At 34.0% G+C, this 17,139-nt stretch overlaps 1 protein-coding gene across 4 annotated transcripts in view; it reads left to right on the forward strand.

The window, feature by feature from the left end:
* Nucleotides 1-248: 248 nt before the first annotated feature.
* PPP3CB (protein phosphatase 3 catalytic subunit beta) overlaps nt 249-17,139 on the forward strand; it is a 33,872-nt gene continuing 16,981 nt past the window's right edge. For all 4 annotated transcript variants that reach the window (XM_024740782.1, XM_024740798.1, XM_024740790.1 and 1 more), the window contains exons 1-8: nt 249-449; nt 1,147-1,271; nt 4,764-4,875; nt 6,682-6,827; nt 7,092-7,231; nt 7,335-7,412; nt 7,518-7,612; nt 10,411-10,536. In XM_024740782.1, the coding sequence (XP_024596550.1) occupies nt 299-449; nt 1,147-1,271; nt 4,764-4,875; nt 6,682-6,827; nt 7,092-7,231; nt 7,335-7,412; nt 7,518-7,612; nt 10,411-10,536 (973 nt within the window). In that variant the 5' untranslated portion in view covers nt 249-298. The remainder of the gene's footprint in view (nt 450-1,146; nt 1,272-4,763; nt 4,876-6,681; nt 6,828-7,091; nt 7,232-7,334; nt 7,413-7,517; nt 7,613-10,410; nt 10,537-17,139) is intronic.

Genomic DNA, 17,139 nt, shown 5'->3' on the forward strand with positions numbered 1-17,139 from the left:
AATTTTGTGAGACAGTTTATTTCTCCAATAATTCTTCTGTTATTATATATAGATTATTAAAAAGGAAGTATAGTTTGATTACTCTTTTTTTAAAAAAAGCTTTTAAAAAATTAATACCCCATCCAGTAAATGAAGAAGCAAAACTTCAGCTTTTCAGTTTTTACTCTTATTTACCTAGATCCATTGATTAGTTTTTATGTTAATATATTAATAGTGATTTATTTTTTATTAATTAAAAAAAATTGCAGCTGTCCCTTTCCCCCCAACGCATCGCTTGACATCTGAAGAAGTTTTTGATATGGATGGGATACCCAGGGTTGATGTTTTGAAGAACCACTTAGTAAAAGAAGGTCGGGTAGATGAAGAAATTGCACTTAGAATTATCAATGAGGGTGCTGCCATTCTTCGGAGAGAGAAAACCATGATAGAAGTAGAGGCTCCAATTACAGGTACACTTATTTATGTTTTGGATATTATTTTTTTTTACTGCACCATTATTTACTTACCTAAATATAAAGCTGTTTCTTCTTCATTCATATTGTATACTAAATTAATATTACATGGACATTATCTTGAATTTCCAGATTATTTTCTTTTTAAAGTTTTTGCCTGTTTTCAATGAATAAACATGATCCTAAATAATCTGAGTGCAGAAGTTAGTCTAGTATGCTTTTGTGAAGGTTTCATTAGTTGTGTTGGCCATCACTGAATTTGATTCAACAAATACTTATTTACTTTGTTTTCAGTCATTAGGGGCAAATACCTCAATGCTGTATCAGATACCAAAAGTGATCATTTACAGGTCAACAGAAAGTATGGAGTTAGAATGGAGATTTTACTGCCACCATTATAATTTTGTCATCCTAAGACATGCATGCTTGGCTTCCTAAAGAGGAGCTTTATAAAGTTAGATGAATTTTGTCACTGACTACAAATTTCATTACTTTTGTTATATCTCGTTCTAGATCTTGAGCACATGAACACTTGTATACACATCATCCCTATCATGACTCCTCATAGATTACTTCCTTCTTAGACCTTTCTTGATAGAATTTTACACTATCTCTTATGTAAAATAAATTAGAATTTAAGTAAAATTTGTTATTTCAGAGTTTTTTTTCATATCTAATAATCTTCTTGTTTCAGTGTGTGGTGACATCCATGGCCAATTTTTTGATCTGATGAAACTTTTTGAAGTAGGAGGATCACCTGCTAATACACGATACCTTTTTCTTGGTGATTATGTGGACAGAGGTTATTTTAGTATAGAGGTAATAATCATATACTGTCATTTGATTTGCTTTTAAGTGTTATCGTAGATGATTTCCATTAATTCCTAATAAAATAAGTTCCTTAAATTACCTGTATTGGGTTCTTTTTAATACCTCTGCATATTCTAAAGTTTTTAGTAAAGCTACTATTTATTCCTCTTCTGTCTTTCAAACTATTCTTTTAATTTTCTTTGTGCCACTCTTAATGTAATTATAATTGCCATTTTTCCCAGTGGAAATTGTAAGCAAACTAAGGGGTCTTTATTGCCCTGTTATCTAGTGGCCCTAAGGAGCTAATGCTGTTTATCTCTCTTGCCCTTAAAGGCATTCACCCATGCAGAAAAAGATTAATTGTATTTTTTCCGATTAAATAAAATATATTACAGTGCGTTTATTGCTCAAACTCTAGTACTTCTATCCCTCCTTCCATAGCAATTAAAACCCAAATATATCATATAGAATCTTTATGCATTCTGAAAGTATTTGTTTTAAAAAACTTGAGACATTAAAGTGACCTGTTGATTATCACTTAGCAGTAGATGGTTCTTTTTGCTCCTTTTACTTTTCTAATTATATAAATTAAAATAAGATATAAATATAGAACAATTTGTATTTTCTAATATATGCATCTCTTTCTTTCCTTTTTTGAAATGAAAATGGAACCCTATTATAAGGTTCTGTAACTTCCTTTTTTCATAAATCCCTATGCTGTGATGTCATTCCAGGTAAATAATTATAAATTTATAGCATCATTTTTAATAGCTGCATTGTATTCCATCGACTAAACAAGTCACAGTCAATTTAATCAGCTTCTTATTAGGCATATAAGGTGTTCCCAGTTTTTTTGCCATTATAGGTGATGCTTCTGTGAGCCATATTATTTATACATCTTTATATACTTTATATATATATATTTATACATCTTTATATACTTGCCCAATTATTTCTACAGGACAGATTCTTATAGGTAAAATTGTTGGGTAGAAGCTCTACAAATAGATAGGTGTGTTAGCATTAATGTGTTTCAAGCATATTCTAAGCACTTAATACACATTGATTAATCTTTACAACAAAATTATGAGGTAAGTACTATTATTTTATCCATTTTATAGAGGAGTCTGAGCTTGGAGAGGTTAAATAACTTGCCCATGGTCATATTGTTAGTAAATGGTGGAGCTAGGCAGTTTGACTCTAAGCCTGTGCTCTTAACCATCTCCCCCACTAGATACTGAAGCTTTGCCTGGTGAATTTCCATGCCGATTACTGTTGTTTAATTCTCCTCCAGTGTTTTCAACCTCCTTTCTGAGGTATGCTAGGATCCTTAGTGGGGAAGAGAGCTCAGGGCTCTGTCCACCCAAATTCCCTTGGGAATTTTATTATCCTTAGTTGTTCCTCTTTCCATTCATAGTTTCATCATCAGCCTCCTCAAACTTCCCTGGAGCCTTCAAGAAAACTAGAAAATTGCCCTCCTTAATATAAAGATTGGGGGCTTTTTTTAAAAATTCTATTCTGATTGGGGGCTTTGACAAAAACAATAAAATAAAAAATTTTAGGAAGCTTAGTTGGTACCTGAGCATGTTGGTATGTATGTCTTTGTATTAGAGGGTTTAGTAGCTGACTGTTAATATATTTTATTGTTATAAAAGGAAAATAATAAAGAATCAGAATAAGGAAAAAGGGCAGGTGTTTAATAAGTATTTCCCCAGTTTAATTATTTTTTTCTTGTGAATAAAATGAAGATGTGAATAGTTACACATTTCATATACCTTAACTTGTTTAAAATAAAGTTTGTGGGAATTCCCTGGTAGTCCAGTGGTTAGGACTCTGCGATTTCACTGCCAAGGGTCCGGGCTCTATCCCTGGTTAGGGAAATAAGATTCCGTAAACAGCGCGGCCAAAAAAATAAATAAATGAAGTTTGTTTTCTCTTTTTGTATATGATTATGTAAACCAAGCTTATTTACATATGAAATAGTCTTTCCTTTTTTTTTTAACCAAATAAGTAAAATATGAGTCTGTTTCTTTTTTTATTTTTTTAATTTTATTTTTTTAACATCTTTATTGGAGTATAATACAATGGTGTGTTAGTTTCTGCTTTATAACAAAGTGAATCAGCTATACTTAGACATATAACCCCATATCTCCTCCCTCTTGCGTCTCCCTCCCACCCTCCCTATCTCACCCCTCTAGGTGGTCACAAAGCACTGAGCTCCCTGTGCTATGCAGCTGCTTCCCACTAGCTAGCTCTTCTACATTTGGTAGTATATATAAGTCCATGCCACTCTCTCACTTTGTCCCAGCTTACCCTTCCCCCTCCCTGTGTTCTTAAGTCCATTCTCTATGTCTGCATCTTTATTCCTGTCCAGCCCCTAGGTTCTTCAGAAACTTTTTTTTTTTTTTTTTTAGATTCCATATATATGTGTTAGCATACGGTATTTGTTTTTCTCTTTCTGACTGACTTCACTCTGTATGACAGACTCTGGGTCCATCCACCTCACTACAAATAACTCAATTTCGTTTCTTTTTATGGCTGAGTAATATTCCATTGTATATATGTGCCATATCTTCTTTATCCATTCATCTTTTGGTGGACACTTAGGTTGCTTCCATGTCCCTTCTATTGTAAATAGAGCTGCAGTGAACATTGTGGTGCATGACTGTTTTTGAATCATGGTTTTCTCAGGGTATATGCCCAGTAGTGGGATTGAGTCTGTTTCTTATGTTAGGTGTATTTAGGGAAAAATAGTTGCTGTACTGTTTTAATATTCTTTTTATTAAGAAATTGCATTATCTTTGAATCATTTCACATAATAAGCACCTACATTATATAAGGCAACATTCATAACCAACAATGTAAATATAAAGCATGGTTATTCTCTTCATTAGGCAGCATGGCATAATGTTTAAGATCAGAGGATCAGAATCCTATCTCCATTACTTAGAGGTTTTGTGATTTCGGACAAGTTACTTAAGCTCTTTGCTTCAGTTTCCTCATTTGTAAAATAGAGATAATATTATATACTTCATAGAGTTGTTTGAGGAATAAAGGAGGGGAATTAATTATATAGTGCTTGGCACATTATGAGTACTCAATAAATGTTAGCTGCTATTATTTTTGACATTGTTATTGTTTTATTTATTGGTATACCTAAGGAGGAGCCCAATCTGCTAATTGTTTTTACAGCAAACAATTTGTAAATCTAAAGTAATTAAATTATTTGACTCATTCATTCAACAGATATTTATTGCTCTTCTACTATTTGCTAGGTGCTTTTCTAAGAGTGGAGAATCAGAAGTGAATAAGATGACAAAGTCCCTAATTTCATGGAGCTTATGTTTTAGTAAGGGACAAAGAGAAAAAGATAATAAAAAAGATAATGAAGAGTGATAGAGATTGTAAGGGTAATAGGGTTAGAAGAAAAGAAGCAAAGATCAAACAGCTTAGTTAAACAAAAATATAAGATTAATTCACTGGAAACATTTTCTTTTGTAGTGTGTCTTATATTTATGGGTCCTGAAGATTCTATACCCAAGCACATTATTTCTTCTGAGAGGCAACCATGAATGCAGACACCTTACTGAATATTTTACCTTTAAGCAGGAATGTGAGTACTGCCATGAGAAATATTTTCACTTCCTCAGTATTCTTTTGGAGTGATGTTGGTAGTAAGAGTTTGAAGATTTTTATAGTGCAACATGTAAGAACAGATTTTGTGTCCAAATGTGTCAAGCTTTGAGGAAGATTGTCTAGTGATCTCTAGTGTTTAATTTTATTCAGATGTTTTCATTTCAGTATTTCCTATTAAGTTTGATTTTTACATATGTACCTAGGAACAGTTTTGAGCTCTGTATGTAGTTTTAATGTTAGAATTATTTTTTCTAACAGGATGAATATAAACCAAAAGAAAAGAAATGTTGCGTTGGAGATTTCTCTCCATCAATATTGAGGCGTTCCCATGAAAATTCTTAGCAAATTAATCATCCTGTCATCATTGCAGATTGTTTTGCTTATTTTTTAATTATGCAGATTGTTTTAAACCCACTATTAATGAATGGAAGGTCGTAACCTACAATGTTTACCCCATTTCTCTCTTAAATTATTATGGCTGTGGTAATCTAATAGCTATAAGCAACCATATGGTATGGAGCAGTGTTTGACCTTTTTTCACACCTCATAGCTGTGTACTTGTTAATATTCATGGCTGTATTAAGTCTTAGAGTTAAGATTTAAAATTAGAAATAACTTCAGAATTATTGAGGCTCAAAACATGATTCAATAAAGATCAATATAGTGATGGATAATGGCAGAGGTGGCAAGCTCATATAACTTCAAGGATCAGGTGGGTAACCTAAAGAATATAAGATGAGACCTGGAAAGTGCATGCTTGACCTAAAAGCAATCAAATTAAAATTTTTATTAAACCACAGTGTTGGAAAACAGATCTGTCAGCAGACTATCAGTTTATAACCTCTGCTTGCTGGATATAGACTTTCTCATATTTGAATGTTACAATTCTAAAAAGTGAAGTAGGAACTAAGTTCTTTTTTTCCCTTAGATAAGGAACAAACGGTCCGCCAAAATCCCACCCAAAACATAAAATATCCAGGAATTTAAAAGTATAAAGGAGCAAGGGAATGTGTATGATATCTACTTTAAAGTAGATGAGAGTTTAGTTTGGTAGAATCTTTCTTGTGTTATATTGGCTTCTTGCTTCACTGCCCATTTTAAGTGTTCATTGTAGACTAAAGGAAAGCCTCTGCTCCTGCAACATATGAATAAAATCTTTTTTTAATTGGATGGACCTTGAGTTTTGTTGTGGTGATATAGTAGTCTTGCCTATAACAACAAAGTAGTCACTGACTCTTAGAATAAAGTATTAACACTATTTTAACTTTTAGTTCTAATTTTGCCTTTCTTGGCCTATAAAGGTGAAGAGTTTAACTATTTTTAGAGATTTGACTTATTTATTTTTAGTAACATTTTATGACTATCTGCTGCATACACAAAATAAATTTAGAGAGAGCACATATTTTGTCTTCACAAGATCAATAACATTGCTTATCCTTCTTGATTCAATGGGGCAAGATGCTGGCCTTTTTAAAAAACATTTTTTTACGCAGTAAAATTTACTCTTTGTGGTGTTTAGTTCTGAGTTTTGACAAATGAATAGAGCTGCCTACCACTACAGTCATGATACAGAAAGGTTTCATTGTCCCTTAAATTTCTCCTTGCTGCCTTTTTAAACTCACCCCTTTACCCAGTCGGAACCCCTGGCTGCCACTTGGCTGTTTCCCGTATCTTTAATTTTCTTGCCTTGGTTTTAATAGTCGTGTGTATACACACACACATGTTTTCAAAATGATCAACAAGTTATGCAGTTTTCAATTATTGAATTTTTTTCTTTTTCTAGGTAAAATTAAATATTCAGAAAGAGTCTATGAAGCTTGTATGGAAGCTTTTGATAGCCTGCCTCTTGCTGCACTTTTAAACCAACAATTTCTTTGCGTTCATGGTGGACTTTCACCAGAAATACACACACTGGATGATATTAGGAGAGTGAGTATATATTTTAGTTCCAAGAGTTGATTCCTATTTATAGTATTTTGTTGGGTAGAGACTAGAAGCTTCAAACCTCTCTTCACTGCCAAGATTAGGTAATGGTAAAAATTAATATACTGATATTTTATGGAAATATCTTCTAACCATTCAGAACAATGTAGTATGGACAGTATTCAAAGTTGGTACCACTTTCCTATGTCCATTCCATTCTCACTTTTTGACAAGTTATTTCTGTTCTTTGTTTCTTTTCTTCTTTCACAGTTAGATAGATTCAAAGAGCCACCTGCATTTGGACCAATGTGTGACTTGCTATGGTCTGATCCTTCTGAAGATTTTGGAAATGAAAAATCACAGGAACATTTTAGTCACAATACAGTTCGAGGATGTTCTTATTTTTATAAGTAAGGAAAAAAATCCAAGTTTAATCACATTGTAGTTGTTAAAATAGCATATGCTACATATAGAAAGTCATTATTTTACTTAATTTACTCTTTTTCCCCACAGCTATCCAGCAGTGTGTGAATTTTTGCAAAACAATAATTTGTTATCGATTATTAGAGCTCATGAAGCTCAAGATGCAGGGTAAGAATTCTGTTTCCCTGACCCAAATTAACACCTTATGTACAAATCAAACTTAGCAACCATGATTGATGCTTTACGATGCATATTAAGCTATTTGTTTTGCAGCTATAGAATGTACAGAAAAAGTCAAACTACAGGGTTCCCTTCATTAATAACAATTTTTTCGGCACCTAATTACTTAGATGTCTACAATAATAAAGGTAAGATGTTGTTGATAAAAAAATTGTTAAACAACTTAATATATAAATTGACTTATTTTTTTGAAAATATAATAGAAAAGGGGTATTGTTTGAAACTGTAACTATCCAAATCTTATTATAAAAAAGTATAAGATATAAGGGAGGGGAGAGGGCAAGAAATAAAAATCCAAAATGTGAAACTTAAGTCATATGTAACCAGTCCACAACTTGTCATTCACAAAAGCTGCCTTGTGAAAGAATGTTCTGAGGTAACTACGTCAAGCAAAAATAAACATGATTTTCTCAAACTCCCCTTTCTTAAATCTTCCCCCTTATAGTCAAGAGAATGTTTTCTTGTTTGCATAAAGCTGCTGTTGCTGCTTTGACCATTTCATGTATTTGTACCGCATAATTGTTTATCATGTCTCTTGTTTTATGTTCACTGATCTAGGTTTTCTTTCCCTTTCTTATTCCCTACTTTTATCTCTACTGCCCCATGATGATTTGTAGTTGAAGCTTTGATTAAGTCAATCTGACCTCCTTTCTGGGATACATTCTTCCCTTTCCTTTCTTTTTACTGATCTTTCTTCCTTTTTTCTTATGTCTTTTTTTTTTTTTTTTTTTTTTTTTGGAGGCATGTGGGATCCTCCCGGACCAGGGCACGAACCCGTGTCCCCTGCATCGGCAGGCGGACTCTCAACCACTGCGCCACCAGGGAAGCCCCAACTTTAACTTTGAACACAGTTTATTGAGAGATAATACCAAAGGATCTTAATCTAGTTAAGTGTGTGCCAGGGACACTGAAGATGAGCTTGAGTATGTTTACGTAGTTCACATTTTCAGAAGAGGAAATTAAGAAGCCAGCTTCTATTCTGTCTTGACATGTCTGGAATTCAGTTGACTATGCCATAGTTTCCAGGGTCACACTGGAGTGGTTGTACCAGGAGGAAAGAACAGAAGGTTAAAGACTTTTAAAAGTACGTTTAGAGAAATAATGAGGTCGTTGCTAAATATGGGTTGTGGTGTGAGTTCAAAAGAGGAGTGGATAAGAGTTTTTGGAAGAGTATAGATCATAGTTAAAAGATTAAGACATTTGCCAGAGATCAGACAGTAGCAAGCTGTATAATAACTTGGATACAGAGTATGCTACAAGAACTCCATACTGTATTAATTACCAAAACAACCATACCATTGACATTAACTGAGTTGGTAATCTTTAGAAGCTAGTATCATTGTAGCCTCCAAGGATTATGCCAGTGCTAAAATAGTCTTTTAAATTATATTTTGGTTTATAAATTTTGACGCTTCTATAAAGATACCTAATGAAGCATGGCTTCATTTTTGAAGAGGAACATATCTAAGTTTGGATGCCATCCTCAGAATTGATTCGTTACATTTAACTTTCTACCTGTAACCTCCCCTTGTCAGTACTAAAGGAGCTAGTGTTCAGTGCTCTGTTGATTACTGACTTACTGGTTGTCCTTCGTCAGTTTAACTCAGGAGGTTAAGGGATCACTTTTCTTAGTACTCAGAAAAGAAACTCAAACCATTGAATCTGTCTTGTCAGAATCAAATGTCTCTTGGTAGTTCTGATTCTGTACATAGTGTTAATGACTTGAGTGCTTACATGGTATGGGATATGTTTGTAATGTTTCATTCCATCTGTAAGGCAATTTTCTAGATTCTTTCTCTCTCTTTTTTAAAGCCAAATGCTTGGTATCAGCCCTTAATTTCTGAGGCTAAATTTAAAATGTGTTTATTTCATAAGGGAAACAAACATATTACTTTTGACTCTATATGAGCTAGAATCCCAAATCTTGGAATTTAACATCTACATTTCAGTGCTTTACATTAAAATGAAAAAAGAAAAGTAACCACATAATTATTATAGTATCTACAAAGCATTTTATACTTTTATGTACTTTCATGTGAAATACATTCTCTGACCTTAAACTTCTGAGGTAGGCAGGGTGAACATATTAGTCTTATTTTATAAATGAGAAGCAGATTAGTTAATTTGCTAACTGTTGCACAGCTAGTATATGCTGTAGCTTAGATTAGAATCTAGCCCATCTAGTCCAGTGTCCCATAAAATAACTAGTGACTGAAATCTATGTCAGATTAATTTAAGATATTGTTTATATCAACTTATGAAACATTAGAAAGATACCTGAAATTGAGAAGAGTATGTTACCTGCGGGTTATTTGGCTATAATATTTTCTCTTTCGGTATTTTAATGGAATTTTTTTCTATATGAAGTAAAATATTTTTTGTAGTAGTTTCATTTGATTTCTTATAATACATGAAATAAGTACATTCCTACATTCATAAATAAAATGTTCCAAATTTTTTTTCTTTTCTGTTTTTTTTTTCCTTGCTTTATTTCCATTTATCTGTCCTTTTCAGGTTGCCTGCAACTAAAAACACCCTCTTAAATTCTTCCAACTTGTATGAAATTTTAAACCTAGAAAATTGCTCATTGTCATTCTGTGTTTCCTCTAAAAACTGAGTTTTCACAATTTTGGATTTAGTAAAAGTGCATGTTTATCATTGGATTATAAAGTAAAATAAACATTCAAGAAAAACTGGGAATTTCATTAATAATGACAAGTGAAGATCTGACTATGCTCTACATAAAAGTATGTTAAAAGCAGAAGTGTGTTACTACTAAAAATTCCTACCTCCCTCTACTAGCCCTCATTCTACTCACCCCTTGATTCCCCACCCCCTTAAAAAGATATTTTTCTGCTTATATGTGTTTTTAGACTTTTAGAGCTAAAGGCAAATTGTTACATTGACATTCAGACTTATCTTGCAGCTGCTGTATTAAAGTATGAAAATAATGTGATGAATATTCGACAATTTAACTGTTCTCCACATCCTTACTGGTTGCCCAATTTTATGGATGTCTTCACATGGTCTTTACCATTTGTTGGAGAAAAAGGTATGATTTTTATTAAAAAAAATTGTTTTATTACTGTTATATTTGCTCCAGTGTACTATTGCAGGCATATACTACTTGCTAAAGGAAGCTGAAGTCTAATTTCACTGTGGCTACAGCTCTACTTGTGTCAGTGGGTGTGGATATGAGAGCCTCAAAGATATTTTAGTTAGCTGTTTACAGCCCCCATCTGAGGGTGTCTGGAGGACTGGGAGAAGACTTATAAATAGCCTGATGTTGTCTTCAGCTGTTGGGTTTTCTTTCTTTTTTTCTTTAGCTTAAATATTTTATGAAGGAATAGAGGAATAGCTTTGCTTTGGAATGGACACTTTTACATATTTTAACACCACTTTTGGGGATGTCATGGCAATTCATGGGAGAATTTAATTGCCCTCATTTGAGGCAATATTAGTCATTTTGTAGCAGTTCTGTACTCTCAAAATGATAAAGAGAAATTCAGATTCTGACCTGATATTTCTTCTCTTATATAAAAAAATATGTATACAATTTTAGTGGTAATGCTTTTCTGATAATTTAGAGGTTCCTATTACTATGTATTTAATAGGCTTTTTAAAAAAAATAAATGCTATTTAAGAGATTTTGTTTTTGTATTTTATTCTAGTTCTTTAGAGTTCCTAAGATTTCCTTACTTTATCACATTCTTCTTTTTCCATTTTAGTGTTAATTTTCCCACGAAGCAATACCTCAGTTTCCATACATGGAATATAAGAATGTTAGAGTACAGACATGATTGTAAAACATTTTGTTCTATATCCCTCTCTATTTTTTCTCACCTCTTCTGTGTTACAGAATGTTCCTTTCTGTCTGAGATATGTTACTTCTGCCAAGGCAATTTTTCGTTCTGCAATTCAGAGTTAATACTTAAACTGTGTATGTTAAACAGGTTTTTTGCAGATTGCCTTTGGTCTTTGTCAGTTATTCCGTAGGTCAACATTAATATGGGGATAGAATTACCCACTTTAGCATTTGAGAAGGGGGCCAGTAAAGGGCTTAGGTGCAAGGGATGCATTACACTTATAACCTTCTATCTTTGGTATATGAGAAATAGTTCAATGATAGCATCATCAGCTAAAGGAAATTTAAGAATTCATCTTGCTCATTCTCCTGCCTCCAGGCTAGACTGCAACACAACTATTTTAATATAGTATAAGTGGGGTGGGGGGTGGGGAGAGCAGGGAAGATAAGGTAGGAGGAGAATGGATATTTCTAATTTGATTTTCTTATGCCTCCACAAAAAAGGAAATATTTCATTATATCTAATCTAAATGTTTATGCTATGAGTATTCAAACAAGGAGAGAGAAGATAATAGGTTTTCTCAACGAATGCACCTATCAAAAACCAGGACATCATAGAATTTTAGATCTCATAGTATACTTAACAATCATGTAGTCTAACACCTTTTGAGAAATGAGAAAATTTAATCTAGTTTCTGTGGCTCTCTCATAAGTGAAGAAGAACAGTGGAATTCAGTGATCCTACATTTGAAGTCTGCTACTAAGTGATCGTCTGTTCTTTTTTGCCACTCTAAATCATCTTAGCTATTGTGAGGACGTATTCAAACCCTTTGACCATTTTTGTTGTTTTTCTGTGGATCTTCTCTAAATTATTCATATCTTTCTAAAAATGGGAATCTCAGATTTGAACATTATATGCGAATAGAATCCTAACCAATGTTGAGCACAGTAAGAAAATTTTCTCAAACTCTTTGCCTAGTTTTCCATTTTAATACATGCTAGCTGTTTAAATAGCCTAACTACTTCTTCATTCTAATGAAAATGTTCTTTTGGTGTGAAAAGCAGCAAATGGCACTTCATTTGATTCCACATCGAAAAAGCCAGTTTGACTCTGATCTAGTCCCTGGGAAGCAACTAACCTAACTAAGCCAGAGGCTTCCTTGGAGGCTGGTTTAATCTCAAAGTTAGATGAAAGTAGTGTTTTTTAGCCTTTTGGGGGCTTTTTATTTTATTTTTAAAAAATGTTATGTTGTAAAATTTCCAGCACGATACAAAGGTATAGCGAATAATATGATGAATTCCTATGTACCAATTACTCAGCTTCGACAATTATCAAATCATGGCCAATACTGTGTCATTTATATCGCCATCCACTACTTCCCATCCCACACCTCAATTATTTTGAATCAAACCTCAGCTGTTATTTTTTGTATCTATAAATATTTTAGAATGAATCTCAAAGATAAGGACTCTTAAAAAAAATTAAAGTACACAAATACATGTATTAATTTCTTAATACCAAACCCTTTTGAGAATCTGGTGAAAGTTACAGACTTTTCCTCCAGAAAATTTCATGTACGAAATATGTGTACCATCTGTACGTATGTAACATTTTGAGGATGTTTACAGATCTGAAGTGGATTGGTAACCCCACTCAGGCTTATTGGCCCCAATTTAAGAACCTCTGTTTCAGAGAGTCCAGCATGGTGTGATCTTCCGTAGAAGGTCATACATGTAGGATTTGTTCATTTGCTAGATTTTTTTGGAAAGTCTGTTTTATTCAAGGTACTAAGGATACAAAAATACAAGTAAGATATTGGGTCTCTGCAGATTAATAGGGGACTAAATATACATAAGTAATGATAAAATGTAATATGGTAAGCGCTCCAAGACAAGCATAGTTTTATAGGAATTAACAAGAGAGAGGAGATTATATCAGTCAGAGGGATTTAAGTAGCATTTGAACTGGGGCTTAAAGAATGGTGGAATTGTGCTGGTAGATCTGGGCAAGAGAATTCTAGGTGAGAGAACTTCCCAATCCTGAGTCTGAAAGGAAGAAAGCATAACGTCACTGACGAATGTTGAGGGGTTCAATTAGATTAGCAAGTAAGATGTATGAAGGACAGTAGTAGAAAAAGAATGAAAAGTTAAGTCAGGGTTAGATCAGGAGGATCTTGATCACTTAAACAGAGAATCTGGAACTTTGATAAATGGTGAGAAGCAACTGCGACAGAATATAATCATGATAGTCATTTAGAAAAATTACTCTGGTGAAGTGAACTGGAAGGAAGACTAGAGATTGGGAGACCTGTTGTGAAGCTTCATCAGGAGTCAAAATGGAAACGTAATGAAACCCTGTTAGCATTAGGAATGGAGAGCATGGGAGAACTGCAAGAACTAAAAGAATCAGTGAGACTTAACAAGATTGCATGTTTAAGAGGAGGGAATGGTTGAAAATGGCTTGGATGTGTTGAGTCTAGTAATGATAGTGCTATTAACACACTCTGATGAAACTTCTGTTATTCTAGCAACCCCTTACTTCAGTTATAGCTTCTCTTCATCTTCATTGGGATTGCTAGGCCTTTGAACGTGTTATTTTCTTTTTTAGTCAGATCCCCCCTTGCCTCTCTTTCTTCTTAACACACCCCCAAACTCCTTTCTCTCGTTTTTCTACTTTGTTCTATAAATCTTAGCCCCAGTAAAGTCTAACTATCCATTTTTTCCATTCTTACAGTCAACATATAAAGCACTGTTGGAGATATTTATACAGCCTTATGATTTGGTACCACCCTTTGATTTCTAGCATTAGCTAGGCTCTCAGTAGTACCCAAACATCCTTTATATCACTAGTCTGCCTCCTCACTCATTTCCGTTAGGATATATTCCAAAATTTTATCTTTTTTACTTAAACATTTTCTTTTTCTAGCCACTTCCGTTACTCTCAGAGAGAACACGTACCATTAATGGGAGCTTTCTGTACTGACTGTTCCCCTGCTTTATAAATTGCAGTCTTTTTTTTTTTTTGTCCATGCCACACCGCTTGCAGGGATCTTAGTTCCCCAACCAGGGATTGAACCCGGACCCTTGGCAGTGAAAGTGTGGAGTCCTAACCAATGGACTACCAGGGAATTCCCAATAAACTGCACTCATCTTGAATTCTTATCCTGCTGAAGATGTGACCCTTCTATCCAGGGCTAGCCTTTCTAACTTGTCCTTATATTTCATTACCCTTCTGCTTTTTCAGGAAAGTTACTGTATTATTTACATCTTCTATATCTTCAAACTCTCTCTTCTAAGCTCTTTTGTAAATTGTTCAAATCTATATGATCTTTAAATAAAAAATAAATAACATTTCCTTTTTCTGATATCTTTCATTGACTACTACTGTGCTATGATTCTCTTGCCTTTCCTTCACAGCTAAGCTTCCAGATGGAAAGCACTACACACTTAAAAGCTACTATTTAGTATCCATAAATGACTCTGGTAACTTTCAGGATAAACCTTAGCCTGTCACATGTGGACCTTCCCTGCTTTCTCTTCAGCCTCACTTTTTGTCTTTTTCTTTCGCGTTCTCTATGTTCCAGGTATGAAACAGCCCAGCCAGCTTCCTTAGTGTACTATATGCTGTTTAAGTTTCATGCCTTCTTACTTTTTCTTTATTTTTTCATAGCAGCTTTATTGGGGTATAATTCAAATACCATACACTTAACCTATTTACACTGTGTAATTCAGTGGTTTTTAGATATTCAGAGATGTGCATCTGTCACCACAATCAGTTTTGAAACATTTTCACCATCCTCCCAAAGAAACCTTGTGTCCATTAGCATTCACTCCCCAGTTCCCCCCACATCTTCTTTCCAGCCCTGTGCAACCACTAATCTACTCACTATTTCCATAGTTTTCCTATTCTGGGTATTTCATGTAAATGGAATCATGCAATATGTAGTCTTTTGTGACTGGCTTCTTTCCATAATGTTTTCAAGGTTTATCCATGTTGTAGCATGAATCAGTACTTTATTCCTTTTTATGATCAAATAATATTCTATTGTGTGGATATACATTTTATTTATCCGTTCATCAGCTGATGGACATTTGGTTGTTTCCACTTTTTGACTACTATGAATAATGCTGCGATGAACATTCCTGTACAATATGGTTTCATTTTTCTTAGGTATGTAACTGGGAGTAAGCATTGCTGGGTCATATAACTCTATGTTTAACCTTTTGAGGATCTGTCAAACTGTTTTCCAAAGGAGCTATACCATTTTACAATCCTGCCAGCAGTGTATAATGTTTCCAGTTTTTCCATATCCTTGCCAACACTTGTTATTATGTATCTTTTTTTATTATAGCCATCATATTGGATATGAAATTGTATCTCATTTCCCTAATGAATAATGATGTTGAGTATATTTTTATGTGCTTATCCAACATTTGCATATCTTATTTGAAGAAATGTTTATTTCTAAATGGATTCATTTTTAAAAGGATTATTTGTCTTTTTACTATTGAGTTGTAAGAGTTATTTGTATATTATAGAGGCAAGTCCCTTATCAGATATACGATTTGCAAATGTTTTCTCCTGTGACATTGTCTTTTCACTTTCTTGGTGATATTCTTTGAAGCACAAGAGTTTTTAATTTTGATGAAGTCCTCTTTATTTTTTCTTTTGTTGCTTGTGCTTTGGTGTCACATTTAAGAAACCATTGCTAAGCTCATGAAGATTTACTCCTATGTTTTCTTCTAAAAACTTTATAGTTTTAGCTCTTACTTTTAGGTCTTTGATCCTTTTTGACTTAATGTGTGTGTGTGTGTGTGTGTGTGTGTGTGTGTGTGTTGTGTGAAGTGGGGGTCCAACTTCATTCTTTTGTATGTGGATATCCAGTTGTCCTAGCACCATTTGTTGAAAAGACTATTCTTTCCCCAGTGAATTGTTTTGGTACCCTTGTTGAAAATCAGTTGACCTTAAATGTGAGGTTTTATTTCTGGACTCAATTTTATTCCACTGATCTATATGACTTCTTCATACTTTTTCTAACTTCTGTTTAGAGTGCTTTATCTGCCCTCTCCACCTGGCAAATTTCTACTTCATGATTCCTCTACCAAAAGCCTTCTTTTCTTTTTTCTTTTTTTTTTATAAATTTATTTATTTATTTTTGGCTGCGTTGGGTCTTCATTGCTGCACGTGGGCTTTCTCTGGTTGCAGTGAGCGAGAGCTACTCTTCGTTGCGGTGTGCGGGCTTCTCATTGTGGTGCAGTCTCTTGTACAGCATGGTCTCTAGGTGCGTGAGCTTCAGTAGTCATGGCATGCGGGCTCAGTAGTTGTGGCTTGCGGGCTCTAGAGTGCAGGCTCAGTAGTTGTGGCACACAGGCTTAATTGCTCTGTGACATGTGGGATCTTCCTGGACCAGGGATCAAAATTGTGTCCCCTGCATTGGCAGGCGGATTCTTAACTGCTGCTCTACCAGGGAAGTCCCAAAAGCCTTCTTTTCTTCAGCAGATCTTGTGCATAACTCTGCGTACTTACAGCATAGTGCTCATCACTTTTTTGTGATATAATATGTATATATATAACTATTTATCCTTAGTAGTTAGTAAGCTTTTACAGGGTAGAGACTGGACCTTTTATATCTGAATCCCAGAACTTGAGCACAGTGCCTGACATGTGGTGTGCTATTAATATACTATAGGGGAAATAATAGGGGCAGTATTGAATTTTGTTTGAATGTGTTCATTTCAAGGTGCCATCAGGACATCCAGGGGCTAATATTCAATAGGCGTTTTTATTATTAATTGAAATTTGCTTATACCTTTAATTTTTTTATTTACTCATTTGTCAAATATTTACTG

Source organism: Neophocaena asiaeorientalis, unplaced genomic scaffold (assembly GCF_003031525.2).
Source record: "Neophocaena asiaeorientalis asiaeorientalis breed wild unplaced genomic scaffold, Neophocaena_asiaeorientalis_V1.1 scaffold484, whole genome shotgun sequence".
Classification (NCBI taxonomy): domain Eukaryota; kingdom Metazoa; phylum Chordata; class Mammalia; order Artiodactyla; family Phocoenidae; genus Neophocaena; species Neophocaena asiaeorientalis.